Below are 20,826 nucleotides of genomic sequence, written 5' to 3'. Positions count from 1 at the left end.
TTCCTGTCCTCCCCACCCAAACCCCACCCGCCCGTCCATCCCCCACTGCCCTACCTTTGTGTTGTGGCAGCCGCCACGGAAAGTGCTGCAAACCTGAGTTTTGCATTCTGTAAACCATGAACTTGCTCTAAACATTCATGGCTTGATACTAAAATATTCTCTCTCCTTTTTGTCGAGCCTAACTCACTTCACATAATATATGTATTGTCATTCTCATTTCAATCTTTATTTCGGCATGTATACCATAAAAGACAAATACATCAATACAATAAAACATTTCTCCTTTTTCGTTTTGAAAAAAAAAAGAAAAGTAAAACATGCAGTATAAAACAATCAGTTTTCTTATCAATATTAAAAATACATACAATAAAATCCACAGTATTCAAGGCATACCTAATATTTGGTGAGAACATTTATGGGCATCATGAATAGGATTTCATTAATTGGCCCTCAGTTGATGCTCGACAGTACTTTGAACATAGCCACATTTTACAATTTATAGCCCATCTTTCTTCTTAGGAAGAAGATACTATGCAAGAATCTGCTTACACTAAATACAATGGGTTGACTAGTGTTAGACGAAAGGATCCTTAGAGCCTGGGAACACGATCTTACACCTAGTGTTAAACATATAGGTTTGATCCATCTCTTTCTAGCCTGTTCATATGCTGGGCAGAAAAAGAGGATATGTGATTCATTTTCCTTTTGGTTACAACCACATATGGTACACAGTTCGTCTTCTACATAATTCTCCGAGTTTGCACCACCAGACCAGCGGGCTAGCGTGGAACCAATCTGAAGATTTCCATATCTAAACTTCATAAATAGGGTCTTTGCTAGGGGTGGTTCTATTTCATCAAGGAAACTCTCGAGAAATGGATCATCTTTAAAGGTTAGAAACCTTGTTACAAGAGACCCATTTGAAGAAGCGTTTTTTATCATTTCCATAATGTACGACCAAAAACTCTTTTTTACCATGTTTTTTGACTGAGTAGAGAGTGAATCAGGATGTTCCCAGTAATGCGACAAACCTATTGTGGTAAGCCAAAATTTGATATGTTTAAACCAGGGTATCACATTGAAGATATCAAGCTCCATGATTTCTACTAACCCATCCTTATATGCTTTCAGCTCTGGTACACACCACAACCTAATCCATAACAGTAAAGGACGCAGAATGATGTGATGGTCCGTTCTGCGGAAGTTTAGGTCAAGCTGAAGTGGGACCAGTGGAGTACTTCTGGGGGCTCTGACCAAGCTTCGCAGGAAGTTGTTGTCCAGGACCCTAAAGGTGTCTATAGATCCTGGGCCCCAAATTTCCGAGCCGTATAATACTGCCGGTTGGACCTTAAATTTAAAGAGTTCAACTGCAGGAGACACGGCCTTGCTTGTACTTTTACCCTGCTCCCTAAGAATGGGTTTTACGTTCTGGTTAAACATCATCTTGCATTTTTCCAGTTGGGCTTTCCAAGTAAAATTGGAGTCCAAAGTTACACCTAAGTATCCAAAGTGCGGGACTGATTCCAATTTTAATCCATTCAAACTTAAGCAACCCTTGTCAGTTTTAGATGGATTTATGACCATACATTTCGTTTTCTTCCCATTTATCTCCAATCCTTTTTTGGTACAATAATCGTTGAACGAGTTCAAAAGGGCTTGGAGACCCTTTTTTGTCTGGGAGATTAAAATAGTATCGTCCGCAAACAATAAGGAGGTGACTTTTTCGCCATTCAGCTTGGGGGAATCATTTTTACACCCCTCCAGATATGTAGGGATATCATTTACAAATAGCGAGAATAAAGTGGGGGCCAGTACACACCCCTGGCGCACGCCACGTTCAATTGGGATTTTTGGAGTTAATTCGCCTTTGGGGCCCCATCGTACTCTGGCAAAGTTGCCTCTATGTAGTTCTTTTATTTGTGTTATCAAAGTGGGTGGCATCCCTACTAGACTTAATGTTTCCCACAATAAATTACGTGGGACTAAATCGAATGCCGCCCTTAAGTCGACAAACGCGACGTATAATTGCCCCTTTTTGATCTTAATATACTTCCAATAAAGGCAGCAAAAGCGAAAGATTTGATCGATAGTGCTCACTTTGGCTCTAAATCCTGCTTGATATCTAGACAGAATTGCATTTTCCTCTAGCCAATCATTAACTCGAAATAGGATGTGTCTGGAGTAAACTTTTTGTAAAATATCCATGAGGCTTATTGGGCGATAATTTGAGGGGTCCATCCTATCACCTTTCTTGTATATTAAAACTATTTCCGCCCCCTTCCAGCTCTCTGGGAATTCTAGACTCCGGGATAGCTCATTGCACAGATGGTTAATATACGGAGCCCATACTTCTACTTTGTGTTTATATAGGTCCCCCGGAATCTTGTCTAGCCCAGGGGCTTTGCCCGACTTGATCTGGGCTATTGCCAGTTCTGTCTCACCTAGGGTAAAATCCAGGGAACCCCCAGTGGTAGCCTTGCTTAGAGTTCTTTCTAAAATGGGTGCCTCGTATTCCTTATAGAGGTTAGAGAAGTGGTTTACCCATGTCTGTTCGTCTAAATAGACGTCTTTGACCGCTCTGCCTAGATGGTCTCCATTAGCTATCAGCCTCCAGAAAGCTATGTTGTCTCTAGTTTTTGCTGCATGGAGGAGATCTGCCCATTTAGCTTCTTCCCATGCCACTTTAGACTTTCTTTGAGCCAGTTTGTAATTATTCCTGGCTGAAAGGATGTCCAAACGGTCCTTGGATTTTATTGCGGTTAAAAGTGCCCTCTTGGATTCCCTGCAGTCCCTGTTGTACCATGGTTTACTATGAGGCAAATTTTGTAGTTTTTGCTGCCCCTTCTTTGGCATCTTGGTGACAAGGGGTTTTAAGGCATCAAAAAATTTTTGGTGTAGTTTCATAAAAAGACCACCGCTCCCCTCCCTTGAGCTGGAATTTAAATATCCTTCAAAGATGTTGGCAAAGAGCTTATAGATTTCAGCAATAGCTTCACCATTCTCCAATACTAGTGACCATTTGAGGGAACGCCTGTTGTTGCTAATATGTATCTCAATTTGGTCACGGTTGGCTGCCTCGCTGGTCAAAGGAAGAACTGAATCCCCTAATAGGGAGTCCTTGAGCTGGAGAACTAGAGGGAAATGGTCACTTTCCAGTCTTTCTGTTACTTCCATGTCAAGGAGAAATTCCCACGATGGCACTGAAGCAATGATGAAATCTATATTGCTCTTGTAGTTCCCTCTAAAGAAGGTAGATTTTTTCCTGGCATCTGAAGGTAGCCGCCCATTGCATGCTCTAGTGCAGTATTCTGCACATATCCTGTTCAGTTGGAGTGCCTGGGGGCTGCATTTAACTGTTTTTATGTTATCTAGTACAGGGATACCATTTGCCTCATCTTCTTCTAAAAAGATGTCACTAAACCCCAGAACAGGCTCAAAATTACAATTAAAATCCCCTGTCATGATCACATAATTCTCTCTAGTGTCTAGTTTACACAATAGAAGGTCTAGCTGGGTTAGTAAGGGAGATTCTTTTGATTTAGGTATTGGTCTGTTGTAGACATTCACCAAAAAAAGTTTTTTCCCTCTAGAAACATTAATTTTCAAAATCAGTATATCAGGGGAATTGGTGTCCACAACTTCTATATTCACTTTTAAATTAACCTTTACCCAAATCAACAATCCTCCCGAGGGTCTTCCACTTCTGGAGGGGGTCGCACTGATACCATAGGATTTGTAGCCTAGCCTGTGAGTAATTTCAACAGACCAGGTCTCTTGCATCATACAAAAATCAAAAGTATCAATGAAACTTGACCATTCCGGGTCCCTTAGGTTTTTTGTAATCCCGGCTATATTCCAGGAAACCAATTTGATAATTTGCCATGATTCTCGAATTGGTTGCATCACTACGTCTCCCACCACCTCAGGGACTATGGTATGGCATTCAAGGTTGCTTACATCAGCCTCTGAAGCCAAATCATTTTGTGCAGAAACACCTCCCCTTTGTGTTAAACTATCCCTAATTATGGGGACCAACGCCGGTAGTACAATTACATCATCAGGAAGAATAGTTTCAATAGTGGTGACATCAGTTCTTCGAGTACAAAGTTCATTCCCTGTTCCCCCCCCCTCCAACAAATCTGTAATCAACAATTCCTTTCCATCCAACCCCTTTGACTGCTGGCATCAATCACAGTCATCTAGACCGCTAAAAATGTCAAATCTGTTAAAGGTTTCCAAGGGAGTGAAGGGCTTTAAGTGGTCCATTCTTCTATTGGGATTGTTTTGCCTTTGCGGGACGTAATTCCAGCCAAATACTCCAAGTGCAGGTGGAGGATTTGGGGGAAAAGAATGCTGCATAGGGTTAGTTCTAATGGGTGGTTGCATCATTTGTTGAGTATTACCAGCCCTCTGCATGACTGGTGGATAAGTGCAGGATGTAGTTTGAGATGTTACATAAGAGGCTGGTTGATGTTGAGAGGGAAAAACAACAGACCTCGGGTAAAAATATGTCAATGGCCTGGGTGTTATGCAGTTATTTGTAATTCCCGGGGGCCAATTTAATACAAATTGTACTGCATTGGGATCCCTGAAATTTACAACCACCACATCTCCCTCAATATTTTTTGTTCGACTGCCCAACCATTGGAGGCGGCGGACATGCACAATTTCTCCGTTTATATGAGGTGCTATGGGCCTATACAGACCTAGCCAATGCATGATTTTGTTTTTAAGTTGTGCAAAACCCTCCCTTTTGTTGTTTGGTAGCACTGGAACCCCCGTTAGAACTACCACAAAGGGCACTGCCTCTGGTGGTAGTTCTGGGTTTGGAATTGGTTTGGGCCTTCCCCATCCGGATTTTTGGTCCCTTACTTCCATCCGATGATTTTCATTTGAAGTACTAGCTCCTTCGTTAACTGTGTTAGTTATGACAGTGGTTGACTTAGGAGCAGATTTATTTTGTGGATTTTTTGGCGGTTGGGTTATTTGGACAGTTGTTAAAGTGTTCCCTTTAGGCGCCAAATTAGGGGGGATCGTCAGCGGTGTAAGACTAGCTGATGGTACAGGGGCAACTGCGCTTTGTTTGGTCACATTAGAAGTTTTGGGGTCTATTATGCAGGATGTTTTTGCAACTACTTCGCCCTTGCTTCTCAGTGCATGTTCAAGTGAACTTAATCTAGATTCTACTTCAAGCAACCTCTCCAAGATAGATGCTGAGTAGGTTTTGATTAAGTTTTCTATGGAATCCAAGGTAGCAGAATCGCAGGCTGCAATAGGCGCCTTTGACTGCGTAGAGACTTCCATAACCTCCTCCGTGTCTATGACTACAACAGTAGGTGGCAGAGAGACAGTTGCACTAGGCCCCTTGTTGTCAGTAGGTGTATTGGCAGGTGTAGTAATGATGCTGTCAGCAGGGCCTTTAGCTTTTTTCCCAAAGTCTGAATGACTTAGTTTTGATGGAGCTTGAGCCCCGCCTTTCCGTCGTTTTTTGCATGGTGGTGGTCCATGTACCCTTGAAGGTAATGGCGGCTTCTTGGCTCTACTATGCGCTATTTTTGATGGTTTAGACGTGGGTGGTTTTGGGACATTAGGAGTACTCGTGTGTGTAATGCCCTCAAAATCAATCAAATCCAGTTGGGGAGAGTTATTAGCACAGGGGATACTAACTATTGGAGCCACATGTTGGGTATCCGTAGTGTGGATGATAACATCAGCTAACTGAGAATTTACGTTAGTATTCGTAGGAGTTGTAGATACTGGGGACAATGGGCGACTTTTTAAACTTTCCACAGAGCGGCGACGTTCTGCACGACGCTCTGCCAGGACTATTTCCAGCGGCGTGTCTGAGGAAACCTTAGAGAAATAATCATCAAGAGTTTTGTTTAACAAGGTTCCCAGTTTTTCAGACATATCTGCCGCAAGAATTAAGTAACTAACTAAGTTCCAAGGGCACAGGAACACAACAATCTAGAAGCAAAATGGCACAGGTTAAATACCAGGGTATTATGTCCAGTCCGGTCTCCTCGGTTCTCGGAGGGTCCGCCCTTAGTCCGGGCTTTGTCCCGGGTGATGTCCCGCACACGCGTCCCGCTAACGCGCGAGTCTTCGATTGATAAATCTACCGCGCCTTGGGGGCGGAGTCTCGGGAAGAGGCGGCAGGTGTGCTAGCTGGAACACGCACAGCCTGCTGGCACTCGCAGTCCCGTCCTCGTTGCTGGCAACTCCCCCACGGTGATTCTGACGCCCAGCGGGGCTCCTGGCACAAAGTAGCTTTGCCCTACGGGGCTCCAAGGTCCAGCAAGGAAACAGGCAGCAAGGACTCCTTCACGAGCGGCACCCGCGAAGCGGGAGCCGCGAGGAGTTTTCACAGTCCAGCGGGGGGCGGAGACACGGGAAGAGGCGGCAGGTGTGCTAGCTGGAACACGCACAGCCTGCTGGCACTCGCAGTCCCGTCCTCGTTGCTGGCAACTCCCCCACGGTGATTCTGACGCCCAGCGGGGCTCCTGGCACAAAGTAGCTTTGCCCTACGGGGCTCCAAGGTCCAGCAAGGAAACAGGCAGCAAGGACTCCTTCACGAGCGGCACCCGCGAAGCGGGAGCCGCGAGGAGTTTTCACAGTCCAGCGGGGGGCGGAGACACGGGAAGAGGCGGCAGGTGTGCTAGCTGGAACACGCACAGCCTGCTGGCACTCGCAGTCCCGTCCTCGTTGCTGGCAACTCCCCCACGGTGATTCTGACGCCCAGCGGGGCTCCTGGCACAAAGTAGCTTTGCCCTACGGGGCTCCAAGGTCCAGCAAGGAAACAGGCAGCAAGGACTCCTTCACGAGCGGTGTCTGAGTGGCAGAGCAGGCCTCTCGGACCAATCCTGGCGCTGCTCTCCCAGCAGGAGAGCAGTGCCAGGATTGGCTAAGCAGCCTACGTCTTCCCTGAGACTGCTGGGAGAGCTGAGACGGACAGTGGAGGCTGCGGCGAAAGGTACGTTAAAAAAAAAATCATTTTCTCTTTCCTGTCCTCCCCACCCAAACCCCACCCGCCCGTCCATCCCCCACTGCCCTACCTTTGTGTTGTGGCAGCCGCCACGGAAAGTGCTGCAAACCTGAGTTTTGCATTCTGTAAACCATGAACTTGCTCTAAACATTCATGGCTTGATACTAAAATATTCTCTCTCCTTTTTGTCGAGCCTAACTCACTTCACATAATATATGTATTGACCTATTGACCAGGCTCAGGGGTGGAGCACCAGAAGACTTAGGGGATTAAAACAGCTACTGGTACATTCAGAAAAGCGCTTTATCAATCTCCAATTTGCATGCTATAAACATGATCGAGTGTCATCATATTTTGTAGAATCAACTTAAAAAGGAAAAACGTGATATTCTTGTGCAATTCTTTTCCACCCTTTTGTTGCTCGAACCTGTTAAAACGTTGCTCTGAGTTAGGATCACTCTGCGTTTTGGATGTGCAGAGCAAAGCTTGTTCTCAGCTGAGGCCAGTGCAGGTAAGAGTGGTGAGGCGGAGGAGTCGACAGATGACAACGAGGGAAAATAAAAAGAAAACCACTTACCTTGCGCTCGTCGAATTGCCGCCTCGACCATGCGGCGAGCACAAGGTAAGTTGTTTTGTTATTTTTATTTTATGTTCCCTCGTTGTCTATCAACTTCCCACCCCCGCTGCTCTTACCTGCACCGGCCACGGCTGCTTGATCTATATATTTTCACATCACATTCATTTATATATTTAAATTCCTTCTGGCACATTTTTTGTAAGTACACCTTACGCTAAGCAAAAGCACTACCACTCACGATTTGTTCATTAACAAATATGTAAATTCAACCGGTACTTGAAAGTGCTGTGTGTCAGACTTGGTTGCAAGCAGCGTTTGACCATAAATAACATAGTTGCATATTCTGACATGCATTATTTGTTTTGTCAAAAATATACTTCTTTCATTAGTGGCCGCCTTTCTCGGTTCATTTTTCATTTTCAAATAACTTTATTTGATTCAGAAAAAAGAATCATAAAAGTATACTATTAAAATAACAAGTATCATACATTCAATCACAAACGGTATTTCACAGATCATATTCAGGGTTCCAAAATTCACGTACAATAAACACTAAGCGTTCAGTTTTACAGACTTTTTGCACTATATTTTTATCATTGAGATTTTTTTTCTGCTGGCATCTTTTATCATTAAGTTCTTTTTTCTACTAGCATCGTGATGAAATTCAATTGTCTGCATTTTGGATGTTCATTAGGACGCCTGTTATTCAGGACACCAGTTTTGTTAGCTCCGTCACAGAGTGCTTATAAGATCGGTGTAATCATATAGCACGTGCAGTACAATAAATACTCCCCTTCAGTATCAAGGACTATTGGTATAATGTGTGCTTTTACGGTAAAAAAAATATATATCTATATGTTTGGCTTTTAGACAATGCTTGTTTTATTTAGGCTAGGGACTGGGACCTTCCCTGATAATGCTACAGAACTGCTTATATTTCGATCGTCTTCATCCCAAAAACATTCTCAAAAAATAAGCATTGGTAAATTCAAAAGGTTGGAAGCCAATGGCAGACCGATTAGCTTTGCTAATGCTTATTTATTTTTCTTCCTCCGGTCCCTCTCACCAGCACTGAACACCACTAACCTATCAATTATAAAATGTGCATTTTGGCGCTAGTTGCTGCAACACTGCTATCGATGACTGTACGAGCAAATTCCTGGTTTAGAAATACCATGCATAAAAACACTGCCAAGCCTTGCACTGAAGTGGTAGTTGCTGCAACACTGCTGTCTATGCAGGCACATGCAGAGGCATAGTTTAGAAATACCCCGTATGAGCAATGCTTGGTAGGAAGAGAAATCCCTGGTTATTGTATCCGTCATTCTAAGTAAAGTGGAAAGAGTACCGCTTGCGTTTTGAAATTAAGGAATCTCCAAGTCAGATGGGATCATAATATTCACAGATGATCATCGTTGGGTAGATTTACTATACCGTGATTGAGTCAGAAAGGAGCAATTGCTGGCAGCATTAAGTATGCATTATTTAACGAGGTCACCGTCGGGGGCACAAGTTGCTGTCACATCGACAGAGTTGATTCCACAGTTCCCTCACCACCATATGCCCGGCTGGGCTTAAAAGAAGAAGGCTGTTTCCCCCGTCCCACACAGTCCTGAGGAAGACCCGCCCTGACGCCCAAAGTGCGCTTTCAGAGGGTCGAAACGTCGACGTACAATATAGTGGACCTATTACAGCAAAATCCTGTATTGATTACTGTTAAAGGCAGTATACAGTTGAATAGCGGAGAATATAGGCCAAGATAAATCCTCTTTTTATGTCCCATTTGTAAATAATACCTGTACATTTTTGTTGGTCACACTCGCGCCGTGAGCACAGAGAACTAAATGTCACAAATTGCACTTATTGTTCACTTTTCAGCCTATTTGTAAATTATGAACATTTGAAATATACATAAATGAGTACAATTTATAAAACGTTACATGAAGATATAGATGGTTTGGATTCTGTTTTGTAGAAAGAATTTCTGTTGAAATACCTTTATTAAGTAAAGTTTTGTTTGAATGCTGCAATCTCTATGAGATAGTGAAAGAAATACGTTGCACCCATATGAACCAACTGTTGATAAATATTGTCCAACATAGGCAGCGCAATTTCTTGGGCGCTTTGTTAATTTTTGTGTTAAAAGATAGTTCTGTGTCAAAGATGATTACATTTGAAAGGTTGGGATGAGAAACAGGAGATTAAGGTGAGATTATGGCATATCCCTAAATCATTAATAAACAATGTTTTCATGGTGTATCTGTACAAAACAAATCTGCTTACAACTGTGTTAATTCTTTCAAAAGATTTTGCTACTAAATTTATACAAACAGGTGCTGCCACTCTGTATACTTACGCCACATTTATTTGTTCCCAGTGTGTCGTAACAAATTCCCATGCTATGTGTCGGCCTATCTCATTGTGAAGCACATTTTCAAAAATGTCTCGTGCAAAAAACAATGGCAGCTGAAGTGCATATTCCAGGTACCTGTGACAAATGAAACATAATTAAAAAGCAAATTATTTTTAAGAAATATTTTTTGGCATACAATTTAATAAATTGTAAGCGTCATCATAATTTTCAACCTGGCAGTTTGTAGTAGTTGAAGATGATCAGTTTTGGTCCTAGATCATTTAGATAATGCTTTCAGATTTCAACTTGTGCACAGACTTATTGCGCACTTAGGGGCCGATTATGATCGCGGACGGACTTGCGTCCGTCCGCGATCACTGAGGAGGAGGGAACGTCCGCATGGGCTGCGGCGTCCCCTCCTGTGCGATTAGGATATGACCGCCACCCTGGCGGTCACATCCTCTATTTTTAACATTGCGGCGGGTGCGGCTTAAAGCTGCACCAGCAGCAATGTTAAAAATGCAGCCATTGCATTTGTATGCAGAAAGAGGCAGGCACCGCGCGGTGCCTGCCGCTTTCTGCATACAAATGCAAGGGGGTACCATAGGTACCCCCCATGTGCATCCCCCACCCCCCCTTCACCTAGGGAGCCCGCAACGGGCCCCCGCAGTGAAGAACTGTATGCTTTTCCACGGCGGAAAACCCACCGTGGAAAAGCATTTCTTTTGGGGCATCCTAATATGGCTGGCGGTGTCTGAGAGACACCGCCACCATATCAGGGCTTTTCTGCCGCGGTTGTAAGCCAACCGCAGCGGAAAAGCTGCGGACGGAAACCAGGACCCACCAGCCATCCTAATTTGGCGGTGGGTCTTTGGTGAGTCCGCTGCGGTTTTTCCGCATCCTCCGGGCCGGCGGTGGCTTCCGCCGGCCCGGAGGATGCGGAAAAACCGCAATCATAATAGGCCCCTTAGTCTCCAAAAGACAAGCTGTAGCCATGTGAGCAATGGGCGAAAACTAGAAGCTTCACTCAGCATGAGCCAGCAAGCCTGCGAGGCGTGGGTGCTGGTAACACTCACCAGTATGTGGGTACAACAACACACTTACCCCAGCTTTGTATCTTGTTAGAAAGACCAGCACACACCAGATTAAAAAGACAGTGTTACGGAGGAGGCAGTGGCTGGCAGAGGTCTCTCTTCTCCTGTGGTGGGCTGAACTGTGAGGCCGGGCATGGGCACTTTATTTGGTTAACCAGGATGACTGTAAGTACTTACACCTAAAAATTGTGGATGGCCTGGAATGGCTCCCCTTTCAGTCAGGCATTGAAGGAAGGCAGGTATGCAGGTATTCTCCTATGCAATCACGTGCTTATGGTGTAAATAATGCACACTGTTATTTGCAAGGGAGACAAAGGAGGACTCCTAGTAATAAGGAAAGATGATGACACACAGAACAGCTAGCACTTTTCGCCATTTTAGTATTGTGATATTTTAATGAACTGGCAGTCACAAGGGAAGAATCAAGCCACATGTTTTGAATAGTAATCATAAATTACCGTTCTCCCCATATATTTAAGATTGGTCTGACAAGAAAGTTTGTTACGATCATCCTTGGAAATTGTGCCTCCTAGGATGCCAGAAAAGCAAAAAAAGTACTGGTTTGTACTCGGTCCAAAGCGTCAGACTGGTTTAGGAAACCTCGACCTAGGCCTCCTTCACTATTATCACAGTATTTTAAGGGCCAAAATCTTGCTCTGAGTCTGCTATTGGCTGCCCATGAATTGAGGAGGTGACCCCAGATTGTGGATCGAGGGCAAATAAGTTCCTAAGTCAGATTTGGTATATTTTGACCCCTCATCTTCTTGAAGGTAAACAGCCACATATGAGTGGCACAGGGTTCCATCAGTTCTTCAAGCCCCCCTGTCAGAAACTGGGATGTTGGTTGGTGGGTGAAACCCTACTCAAGCAAGAGCCGCAAACTTTGTCAGGTTGAACCACAAAAAGTCACTAAATAAACCTGTGCTTAACCCTCTGGTAGCTTGGCACAAAAGTAGTCAGGCGTAACTTAGAGGCAATGTGTACAGTATTTATGCCACAATCAAACAGTGATAAAGTAAAACACAACACAAGAAAGAGTAAAATTGAATAAATATTTTGACACCAGAATGACAAAAATCCAATCGGTAAAACCAGAGACATGGCATTTCAATGATCTAAGGTAAGTATAGTGCCTGAAAACACAAAGCGCCACGGTTGTATGACATTTCAACGCATGCTTTTATCACGCATGTCTTTACAACGCAGGTATTACAACGCAAGTCGTTACAACAACTTGCGTTGGGGGGCGCTGGATAGTGGAATAGTTTAATTTTCTATTCCAACACCAGTCCCCGTGGATAGTAGGGAAGGTGTTGGATAGAAAATTAAACTATTCCCTATCCACCAGAGCCCTCCAGCGAAAGTCGTTGTAACAACTTTCGTTGTAATTCCTGCGTTGTAATGGTAGTGCGTTGTAAAAGTTTAGTTGTAAACGATGTTCCCCAAGCGCCACTCATGGTTATGTGGTTGTATGAGACCGGAGGAAAGTCACAAGTTCAGACCGACTGTGAGGGAGTGTGGGGTATATACAAGGACCAAGTTAGCCTCACTGAAAAAATTATTATGTCAAAGTCCGGTGCAAAGAGTCCGTTTGCAGAGGAGGAGGCTACGAGGAACAGGGAGAGCTTTGCGGATGGTTGCCGCTGTATCATGAAGAGCAGGCTGGGTGTCGCGGAGAGTCATAGTTGTAGTGAGAAGATCAGGTGGGAGTCACGGACAGTCGGTGTTGGAGCTTCAAGCTGGCGATCACTATGAGCTGTCGATACTGTAGCACAAAGGTCAGATCTCATTCTGCTGATCGTTGCTGGCAGTTGATATAGTGCGAAGAGTTAGGTTTACCAGAGTTTTGCATTGGGGGTCATTGCAAGTGGACCTGTTCATGGTTGCAAGTAGCCCAAAAGTTCAGGATTTCTTGTTTTCTTCCAGTCTTCCAGGAAGAGCTCAACTGATGCCACACCAAGGGTCCACGACCTGGAAAGCACCTCTTGGAGATCAGAAACTCAATTCAGCAGAGGCCAGCAGGGTTCAGACAGGTCTAGTTGCAGGGCCAGGCCAGTACAGTGCAACAGGTCATCTGGGCAGTTGAAGAGATGCCTCTGGAGCTTGTTGTGTCGATGTAGCTCAGAACAGGGGGTCAGCTAACAAGCCTTTGGAGTTACTCAGGTAGCATAGGGTGAAGCGAGCAGGTCCAGTCTTCCCTCACAGATATCAGTGCAGGCCTCAAGCAGCAGGGCAATCGTCTGGTAGCAGAGCAGCCCTTATTCCATACAGTCCACATGCCCAGGTGTGTATTGAAGTGTGGGTCTGAAGGTTTTAATTTTATAGCTGGTGTCAGCTCTGAGGTTTAAGAAACATATGGAGTTCCACCCCACAGAAGTGCCTGGAATTTCCTTCCTCCCTCCCTGCCCTGGTCTCAGACTGTCTGCAGTCACAATAGGCTAGTGAGGTTCTTTTGTTCTTTTTTATATGAGCCGAGGTAGCTTCTTTGAAGGGAAAGTTGGGCCTGTGCACAGCTCAGCCCGCCCCTTCTGCTTGGATGGCCCACCCTGTCAACACCCAGTCCCTCTAGTGTGGCTGTCTGGAGGAATACATGCAGGCCAACTGTTAGCCACACACAGTCATGTTACCCAGGACACAGTCTGCAGGAATAAAATGGTAAGAACAAGAAAATGCCAACTTTCTAAAAGTGCCATTTTCAGAATCTGGCTTTAAAATTCAACTTTACCATGAAAGAAGCTTTTAAATTACAATTATTTAGAGGCCAAACCCGACTTTCTAACCTGCTCTCAATTGACATTTAACACTTATTAAATGTAAAAAGATAACCCAATGTTATCCTATGGGATAGACAGGCCTTGCAGTAGTAACAAATGAATGTAAGAATGTTTCACTACCAGGATATGTAAAAGTGTAAAGTAGATGTCCAACTATTTAAATACACTTGGAAGAGCTAGACCTGGTGAAAAGTTTTTTTTGCCCGGTCGAAATGGCAGTTTAAAAGTGTACACACAGACTGCAATGGCAGTTCTGACATATGTTTACAGGAGGTGGCAAAATTTGTGATACAGGCCTCATAGTAGCATTTCATCTACATACTCTAGGTACATGTATTATCACTTTACTAGGGGCTTACAAGTAAATTGAATGTGCCAATTGGGTGTAAGCCAATGTTACCATGTTTAAAGGAGGAAAGACACGCTTTTTTAACAGTGGGAAAGTGCGCAGAGTTGTAAAAACCAACAAAAACAGGATCCAAACACAGGAGGGTAAAGGCTAAAATGTTTGGAGATGACCCTGCAGAGAGGGACAGATCCAACATATTCTATTTGATTCTCTCACAAGGCCTGGAAGTAAGCATTCAGTGCTGTGGAATAGCAGGACTTGTTGAAAGCACCGCACAGTAGTTGCTTGGTTTTCATTAATGTTTGGCATTGCATTTTGGGATCTGTAATCTATGGAAACAGACATAGATTCCTACATCTGTCCAGGATTAAAACAACATGCAGTCAGATCCCATAGAAGGGTTTCGTATTAATTCTGATGACGATTTCCAGTTGTAATTTGTCCATGTACTTTTATTGGAGATAGAACCTTAACAAGTGGGCACATTATCTTTCAGACAGCTGGATATCAGAAATCAACCAACATTGGTATTCTATGGACTTCTGAACCTTCTTGCCCAGATGTGATGTGATGATTTTGCATCAGTTCTGACACTTTTCTAGTAAAAGAACAACTCAAATAGATTTTTCTTGTTACTGTTGCTGAAAGCAGAAATTGCTAACGTCCCCCAGCAATGCAGCCGGTTCATGGTGCTATGTTCATCAGGGAACTCTAACTATTAACAGGCCTTAGAGAAGTTAACAGTTCATAAGGATCTTCAGATTCAAGTTTAACGAGGATCGATTTCTGTTTTCTCTTCCTACAATTAGACTGCATTCTTGTGGTGTTTTGGGTACCTATACACCTGTGTCCTTTGGTTTGATACATACCATTCGATTGTATGGCACAATTTCTAAATGAGCAATTCTTGTATTTAGAGAAATCTGAAGTTTTTACTTAGTAGCAAGGTGTTTGCCTGTCACCACAAACTTTTGAGGCCATTTGCAAAAGGCTTGAAACTAAAAAGCTATGCAAAGTCAATGCTCTACTCCAGGGATTTATGATACCCTTGTACACAATTACTCTTGATCCCAAGGCTGCTTACTCAGTTCTAAAACAAGGTAAACCCATTGCTAATTTAAGTATTATTTTGATTCAGAAGTTGGTGCTCCCTGCTAACTTTGGTCCGAGAATTGGTAATACAATTCTGTGCTACTTTATTATATGCAGTGCTTTAAATGGGCCTGTACTCACCGGTACTGAGTACCGGCACTTTCTAAATGTATCACTTTGAGTACCGGCACATCTCTTCTTCCGAGGAGAGTACCAGTACTCATGAAAAGGTAGGCTCGTGGCTGTGCTCGTGAGCGGGAGTGGGACATGTCACTGGCAGCCGAGGCGCCGCTTCTGCAGCCCCCTCCCACCTATCAGAGCCCCAGCTGAGCTATTCAGCAGGGCTCTTTTGAATAATGTCCAGTGCTCGCCGTCATCCTGTGCTTGAAAGAGCCGGTCGAGATTTGTTTTACCTGCTAGTGGGCGCATGTGATTTTCAAAAGTAGTGATAAGTGAAAAGTCAGTGCAGGGTAACACTTTGAACATAAGAAATGTAATCAGACAAAAGGGCGGCGGAATCTCACACGTCCTTTCTCTTGATGTGAGTGTTAATGCCCAGACAATGCGATCAAAGAGGCCCCTGGAGCGCTAATCTAACTGTTTTCTGCTTTGAGGCGCCCACCTTTCTAACGCCAAATGCCTCAATTGGTCGGTCTGCACCCATGAATTTCCCCTGCTGCATGGAGTTGAAGGAGGAAGCCAGTGTTTGGGAATCAATCACCTGCTCACCTCCTCCTGACCTCGACATGATGTGTTATTGCTGTGCCCAGCAGAGCCCAACTTCTGGCCCAGACTCACCATGCCATTGTGAGTCTCATAGTGGGAGCAGGTGGCACAGGCAGAGACACTGCAGCAGGGCTCGTTGTCTGACTCTCTGAAGAAGAGACAGGCAAGTGATCCACGCAGTGCCAGGCCAGCAGCTCCTCAGTGGATCGTTCAGACAGCTGTAAAGAGATAATTTAATATTCTCCTGCTGCTGACATTTAAACTGTTTGTTACAAAAATGATTAGGGGCTCCAGCATGGCATACATAGGTCCTTGCAAATGGGCACACTAGAGTTGTCTGTCTGTGCTGAATACGCGCTATGTTTTGTCTAAACTAGCAGTTTTGCTGATTTATTAGTAGTGCAAAGTGTTTAACATCCCTGCTTGACAGTGACACCTACAAAGCAGCACCCTTTATTTTCTCAGCACAGTTAGACTTGCTAAATCAGAGATAACTCATGGGATTATTGTTGCCGCTGTCGAAGTCAGAGTTTTCTCTACTGACAGTTTGCACTCTGACCAATAAGTAGCTTAGATGGTTAATGCGCCTTCAAAAAGGAAAACTGTATTGTACTATATTGGATGTGGATAGCTCAGTGAGTTGTTTTTTTGTCACAGAGATCCCTTTGTTATATTTGGTTTGGCCGCACCTGAAGCTGCGGTTGGGGTGCAGGGTGCTGATTTTTATTTAAATTAAATATTAGCTTCAAAAGCAACTGCTGCAGAGTTTGACTTCCTTGTTGGTCAAATGAGTGCGATTTCTGATATTTGTCTATTTCCATTGACTTCATACCATGGTTATGCTCGCTATTATGTGCCCCTCTAAGTGTTAAACACAGGGCTCGAGTCGGGGTACCACGAGGGTGGACGGCGTCCCCCCACTTATTTTACCGGGTGGACGCCATCTCCCCTGCCCAAAAGCTGTGAAGAAGAAACTTTCATACACGGCCCTTCAATGCAATGTAATACATTTACACATCCCAAGAGAGCCGTCGGAGTTTTTGGGCACCCGGACTGTACGTGCCCGCCCGCTCCCCAAGGGGGGTCAATCTGCGTGTTTTTGTTATGGGTCCCCTGGCCCGTAACTTACTTACATACCTATTCACACGAATCGATCACCAATCATCTGCAGGTGACTCTGAGGTCTACTGTAACACTTTGGCTATTTGAAGGTTGAAATGCGTGCCATCAAGACTGATGGAAACCATTTCTTTTCACTCGGAGACTCCACCAGTTTCTTTTCTAAGCGGTTACTAATTCCGATAGCGACCTTCACACTTGCGAGCGCTAAGAGGCGCTTTCAGCAGCAGTTAACACTTTATCGGCCGCCCAAGAGGGCTACATGTTTGCGCAAGTTACTTGTCCTGGAACTTGTAGGTTTTTTGAAAGTTGTGAAAAAACATAACATTAGTTGGGGGTTACATACATTAGACACAAAGGGCAAAACAGAACAAAGCATTCGTTTTCTGTCACCACGGAAGGAAATACATTTGCCAGCCACAGCGCCACCGCACACATTCCATGCTTGGGACTTGCCTTTACAAACATGTGCCCTTCGGCATTTTCTGGAGAAATGTTTTTCAAATGAACTCACTGGAATAAGACACCCAGATAAAAGTGATTTAGAAATAGAAACCACAAACTGTCTGCCCAGTATCTGGAGCAATGCAGCGATACAATGGCAATTTTAGCTAACTTTGTCTTTTATTTAATTTTACCAACAGGTCGTTCTAAAATGTCCTAGGTCCAGGTGCGAACTGTTCACCCAGTTCCTGCATTATCAGAATTGTAGCCCTAGCTATCTCGTTGTAAAATTGGACTATTACATGTACTAAAATGCAAAGAGAAAACGTGGACTGGACCAGCTACTCGTGCATGGGCCTGGGTGACGTAAGAACCCTGCCTCTGCCAGTGACACTCCCCCCACGAATGGCTCATCCAATCACATAAAATAAAGTAAACTGCTTTATTATCAATGACGCTACATTCCACAGTGGGTTAATGGCGTGCAACCCCCCCCCCCCCCCCCTCCACCCCCTCAGGTGAAGCTGGACTCCCTGTCATGAGAGGTGACTGACTACCTTTTGTGACGTCACTTCCGGTGACACCACCTACCTTGGAGCGTCCCCCCACTTCTTTTTTTAGGACTTGAGCCCTGGTTACACATCTAGGGCCAGATGTAGGTAAGTTAATTTTACTGATTCATAAATACCGAATTTTACAGTTTCGGTATTTATGAATCGGTAAAATGGAAGGGGGGAGATGTAGTAAGAATCGGTAATTGAATTACCGATTCTGTAAGAATCGGTATTTACCGAATCGGTAAACACCGATTCGGTAATGCCCATTGATTCCTATGGGCATTGAAGCCCATAGGAATCAATGGGCATTACCGAATCGGTATTTACCGATTCGGTAAATACCGAATTTTGCAAGGGTGCAGGGGGTGCAAAAAAGCGCCTACATGGCTGATTTGTTCCACAATTATTTCATCATTTAGTCCTTCTTTTCAAATTCCTCCAAAATTTCACTGATATTCTTTCAATTGTTTATCCAATGCTCTACATGCAGGGTTCATGTGACGTTTTCCCATTTTTCTCATGTAAAAACTGTGCCCATCCAAGCCTCTAGCTTATATACGACAAATGCCAAGGTTCGTTGCAAGCAGTGTTTATTTCTATCCCAATGCATTTCGGGCGGAATACGGCCTTCGTCAGGGGACACTGTAAATAGTCATAAAAACATAGCTGTATTACATGGCCGACTGTTACAATTACATTCATGAAATGCAATCTGACATTTAAATAGATTCTGTACTTAAGAAAGTCTTTCTAAGTTTACTATTGATGCATGTATATTCGTGAAAGCTCAATACTTACATTAAGCCATGATTCATTGTTCTCTTAATGCACCATAAATTGCACTTAACAGATTATTTATAAAGTAATGAATGTGACCTGTATTTAAGCTTTGCTACAAGCGTGTAATTCACCAAACATCTTTGCGGACCCCATAGTGAAAACTCCTGCTCACTCCCAAATCTAATTGGTCCTCTACACCTCTCACCCCTGGATACCTCATCATCGTTTATTTGTAACATCCCTTAAATCTATAACATTTTCTTGATGTGCATATCGCACTTTCCCCTCCGTTATCAGTTTCCACGTTCTCCATGTGTAAACTCCATTCAATCACCCCTACTTATCCCCTTCTTGTGCAAAAACATGCCATAGGTGTGCATGCACAAATGTGCATGCACACCTGGAATCGGTATTTTACCACCCAATTGGATTGGGTGGTAAAATACCGAATCGGTAAGGCCTGTGGGACTCAGAAGAGTCCCACCTACATTTCAAAATTACCGAATCAGTAAAAATACCGATTCGGTATTTTACCGATTCGGTAAATTTACCAAATCGGTAAAATAGGCCACCTACATCCAGAATAGCCATTTACCAGTCGGTAACGGCCGAATCGGCCGTTACAGGTCGGTAAATGTCTACCTACATCTGGCCCCTAGTTGTTGCCTGACTCTCGTAAATCCACTGAATCTATGAAAATGTCACACATAAGCAATCTGAAACATTAGCAGCTCTACTCAAATGTGTCATTTTTTTATATTGATATGATTCCCTCATTTTGCTAGTGAGAAAGTGCACTCATATAGTTGAAATGTCACTCATAATTACAAAGAAAATATGAAAATGTCACATAGCAATCTGAAACCTTGGCAGCTTTGGGGTCCATTCTGGCCCTGTGCTGTCAACACATTCACACTATCCTCTGCATTTGCGTAAACACAGAAAGCCTGGCAATACCCTGGCAGTGGCAATTAAAAAAACCATGGTGAAGAGTATAATATGACTTTTAACATTCCCAAGTCTTTTGTGTGTCTGCTTATGTTTGTCTGTTTGCCTGAATTTGTAAGCCTGGTTTTTGTAAGAAAAAAGTGAGAGAGAAAGAATTAAGACACTATCAGGAGGTATTTTAAAGAAAATGGGGGGCCCTGTACATGTATGCTCGGCGACAAATGTTCATAAATAACGTAGTAAGGAGGGTTGGTGAGTGAGTGGATGGGTGGATGAGTGAGCAAGGGTGGATGTGCAGATGAATGGATGGATGAGTGAATGGATGGGTGCAAGAGGGTGGATGATGGGATATAAGGGCCGATGATGGGTGGATAATTTAAATATTGGATGGATGAATGAAAGGTAGAGAGGATGGATGAAAGGGTAGATGATGGATGAGTGAAAGGAGGGATTGAGTGAAAGGGTGGATGGAATGAAAGGGTGGATGGTATTAAGGAGTGAAAGGGTTGATGGTAGATGAGAGAAAGGATTGATGGATGAGTGAAAAGGTGGATAAAGAGATGGATGAGTGAAAAGATTAATGGATAGGTGTAAGGAAGGATGTATAGGTTTGGATATGAAGGGTGGACAGACGGAATGGTGAAAATCAACTGAATGATGGATGAAAAACTGAATAAACAACAGAATGTAAACGGTAAATGGTGAACATCAGCAGGTAAATGGTTGGATGAAAGGATGAATGGATAGATCAATGGAAGAGAAAAGAGATATCTTCCTGCGAGGGTCATGATGATTTGCTTAATTTGTTTGGTGCCATCAGAGATTCGGTTCGAAGTGGGGGTATTTTCAGTTTCTTCCTACTCACTTGCTCAAAAATATATAGTATTGTGCTAAACAACAGCAATTAACAGTATGGCATTAAAAAGGTGCAACTATTGCAAAAAAAGGAAATGTTAACATATTATTGCATTTCTCTTTCATTTTGTGTAATGAGTTAACCTGCTTTGTTTATATAAACACATTAATCA

The 20,826-nt window shown here is 43.6% G+C and overlaps 1 protein-coding gene across 1 annotated transcript in view; it reads right to left on the bottom strand.

Moving 5' to 3' along the window:
* LVRN (laeverin) overlaps positions 1-20,826 on the bottom strand; it is a 648,183-nt gene that overhangs the window by 26,859 nt on the left and 600,498 nt on the right. Inside the window, exon 18 of the mRNA XM_086961059.1 lies at positions 9,919-10,050. Within this exon, the coding sequence (XP_086817185.1) occupies positions 9,919-10,050 (132 nt within the window). The remainder of the gene's footprint in view (positions 1-9,918; positions 10,051-20,826) is intronic.

The sequence above is a fragment of the Lissotriton vulgaris genome, chromosome 3_1, assembly GCF_964263255.1.
Source record: "Lissotriton vulgaris chromosome 3_1, aLisVul1.2, whole genome shotgun sequence".
NCBI classification, from domain to species: domain Eukaryota; kingdom Metazoa; phylum Chordata; class Amphibia; order Caudata; family Salamandridae; genus Lissotriton; species Lissotriton vulgaris.
This window is presented reverse-complemented; position numbering and strand designations above follow the sequence as displayed.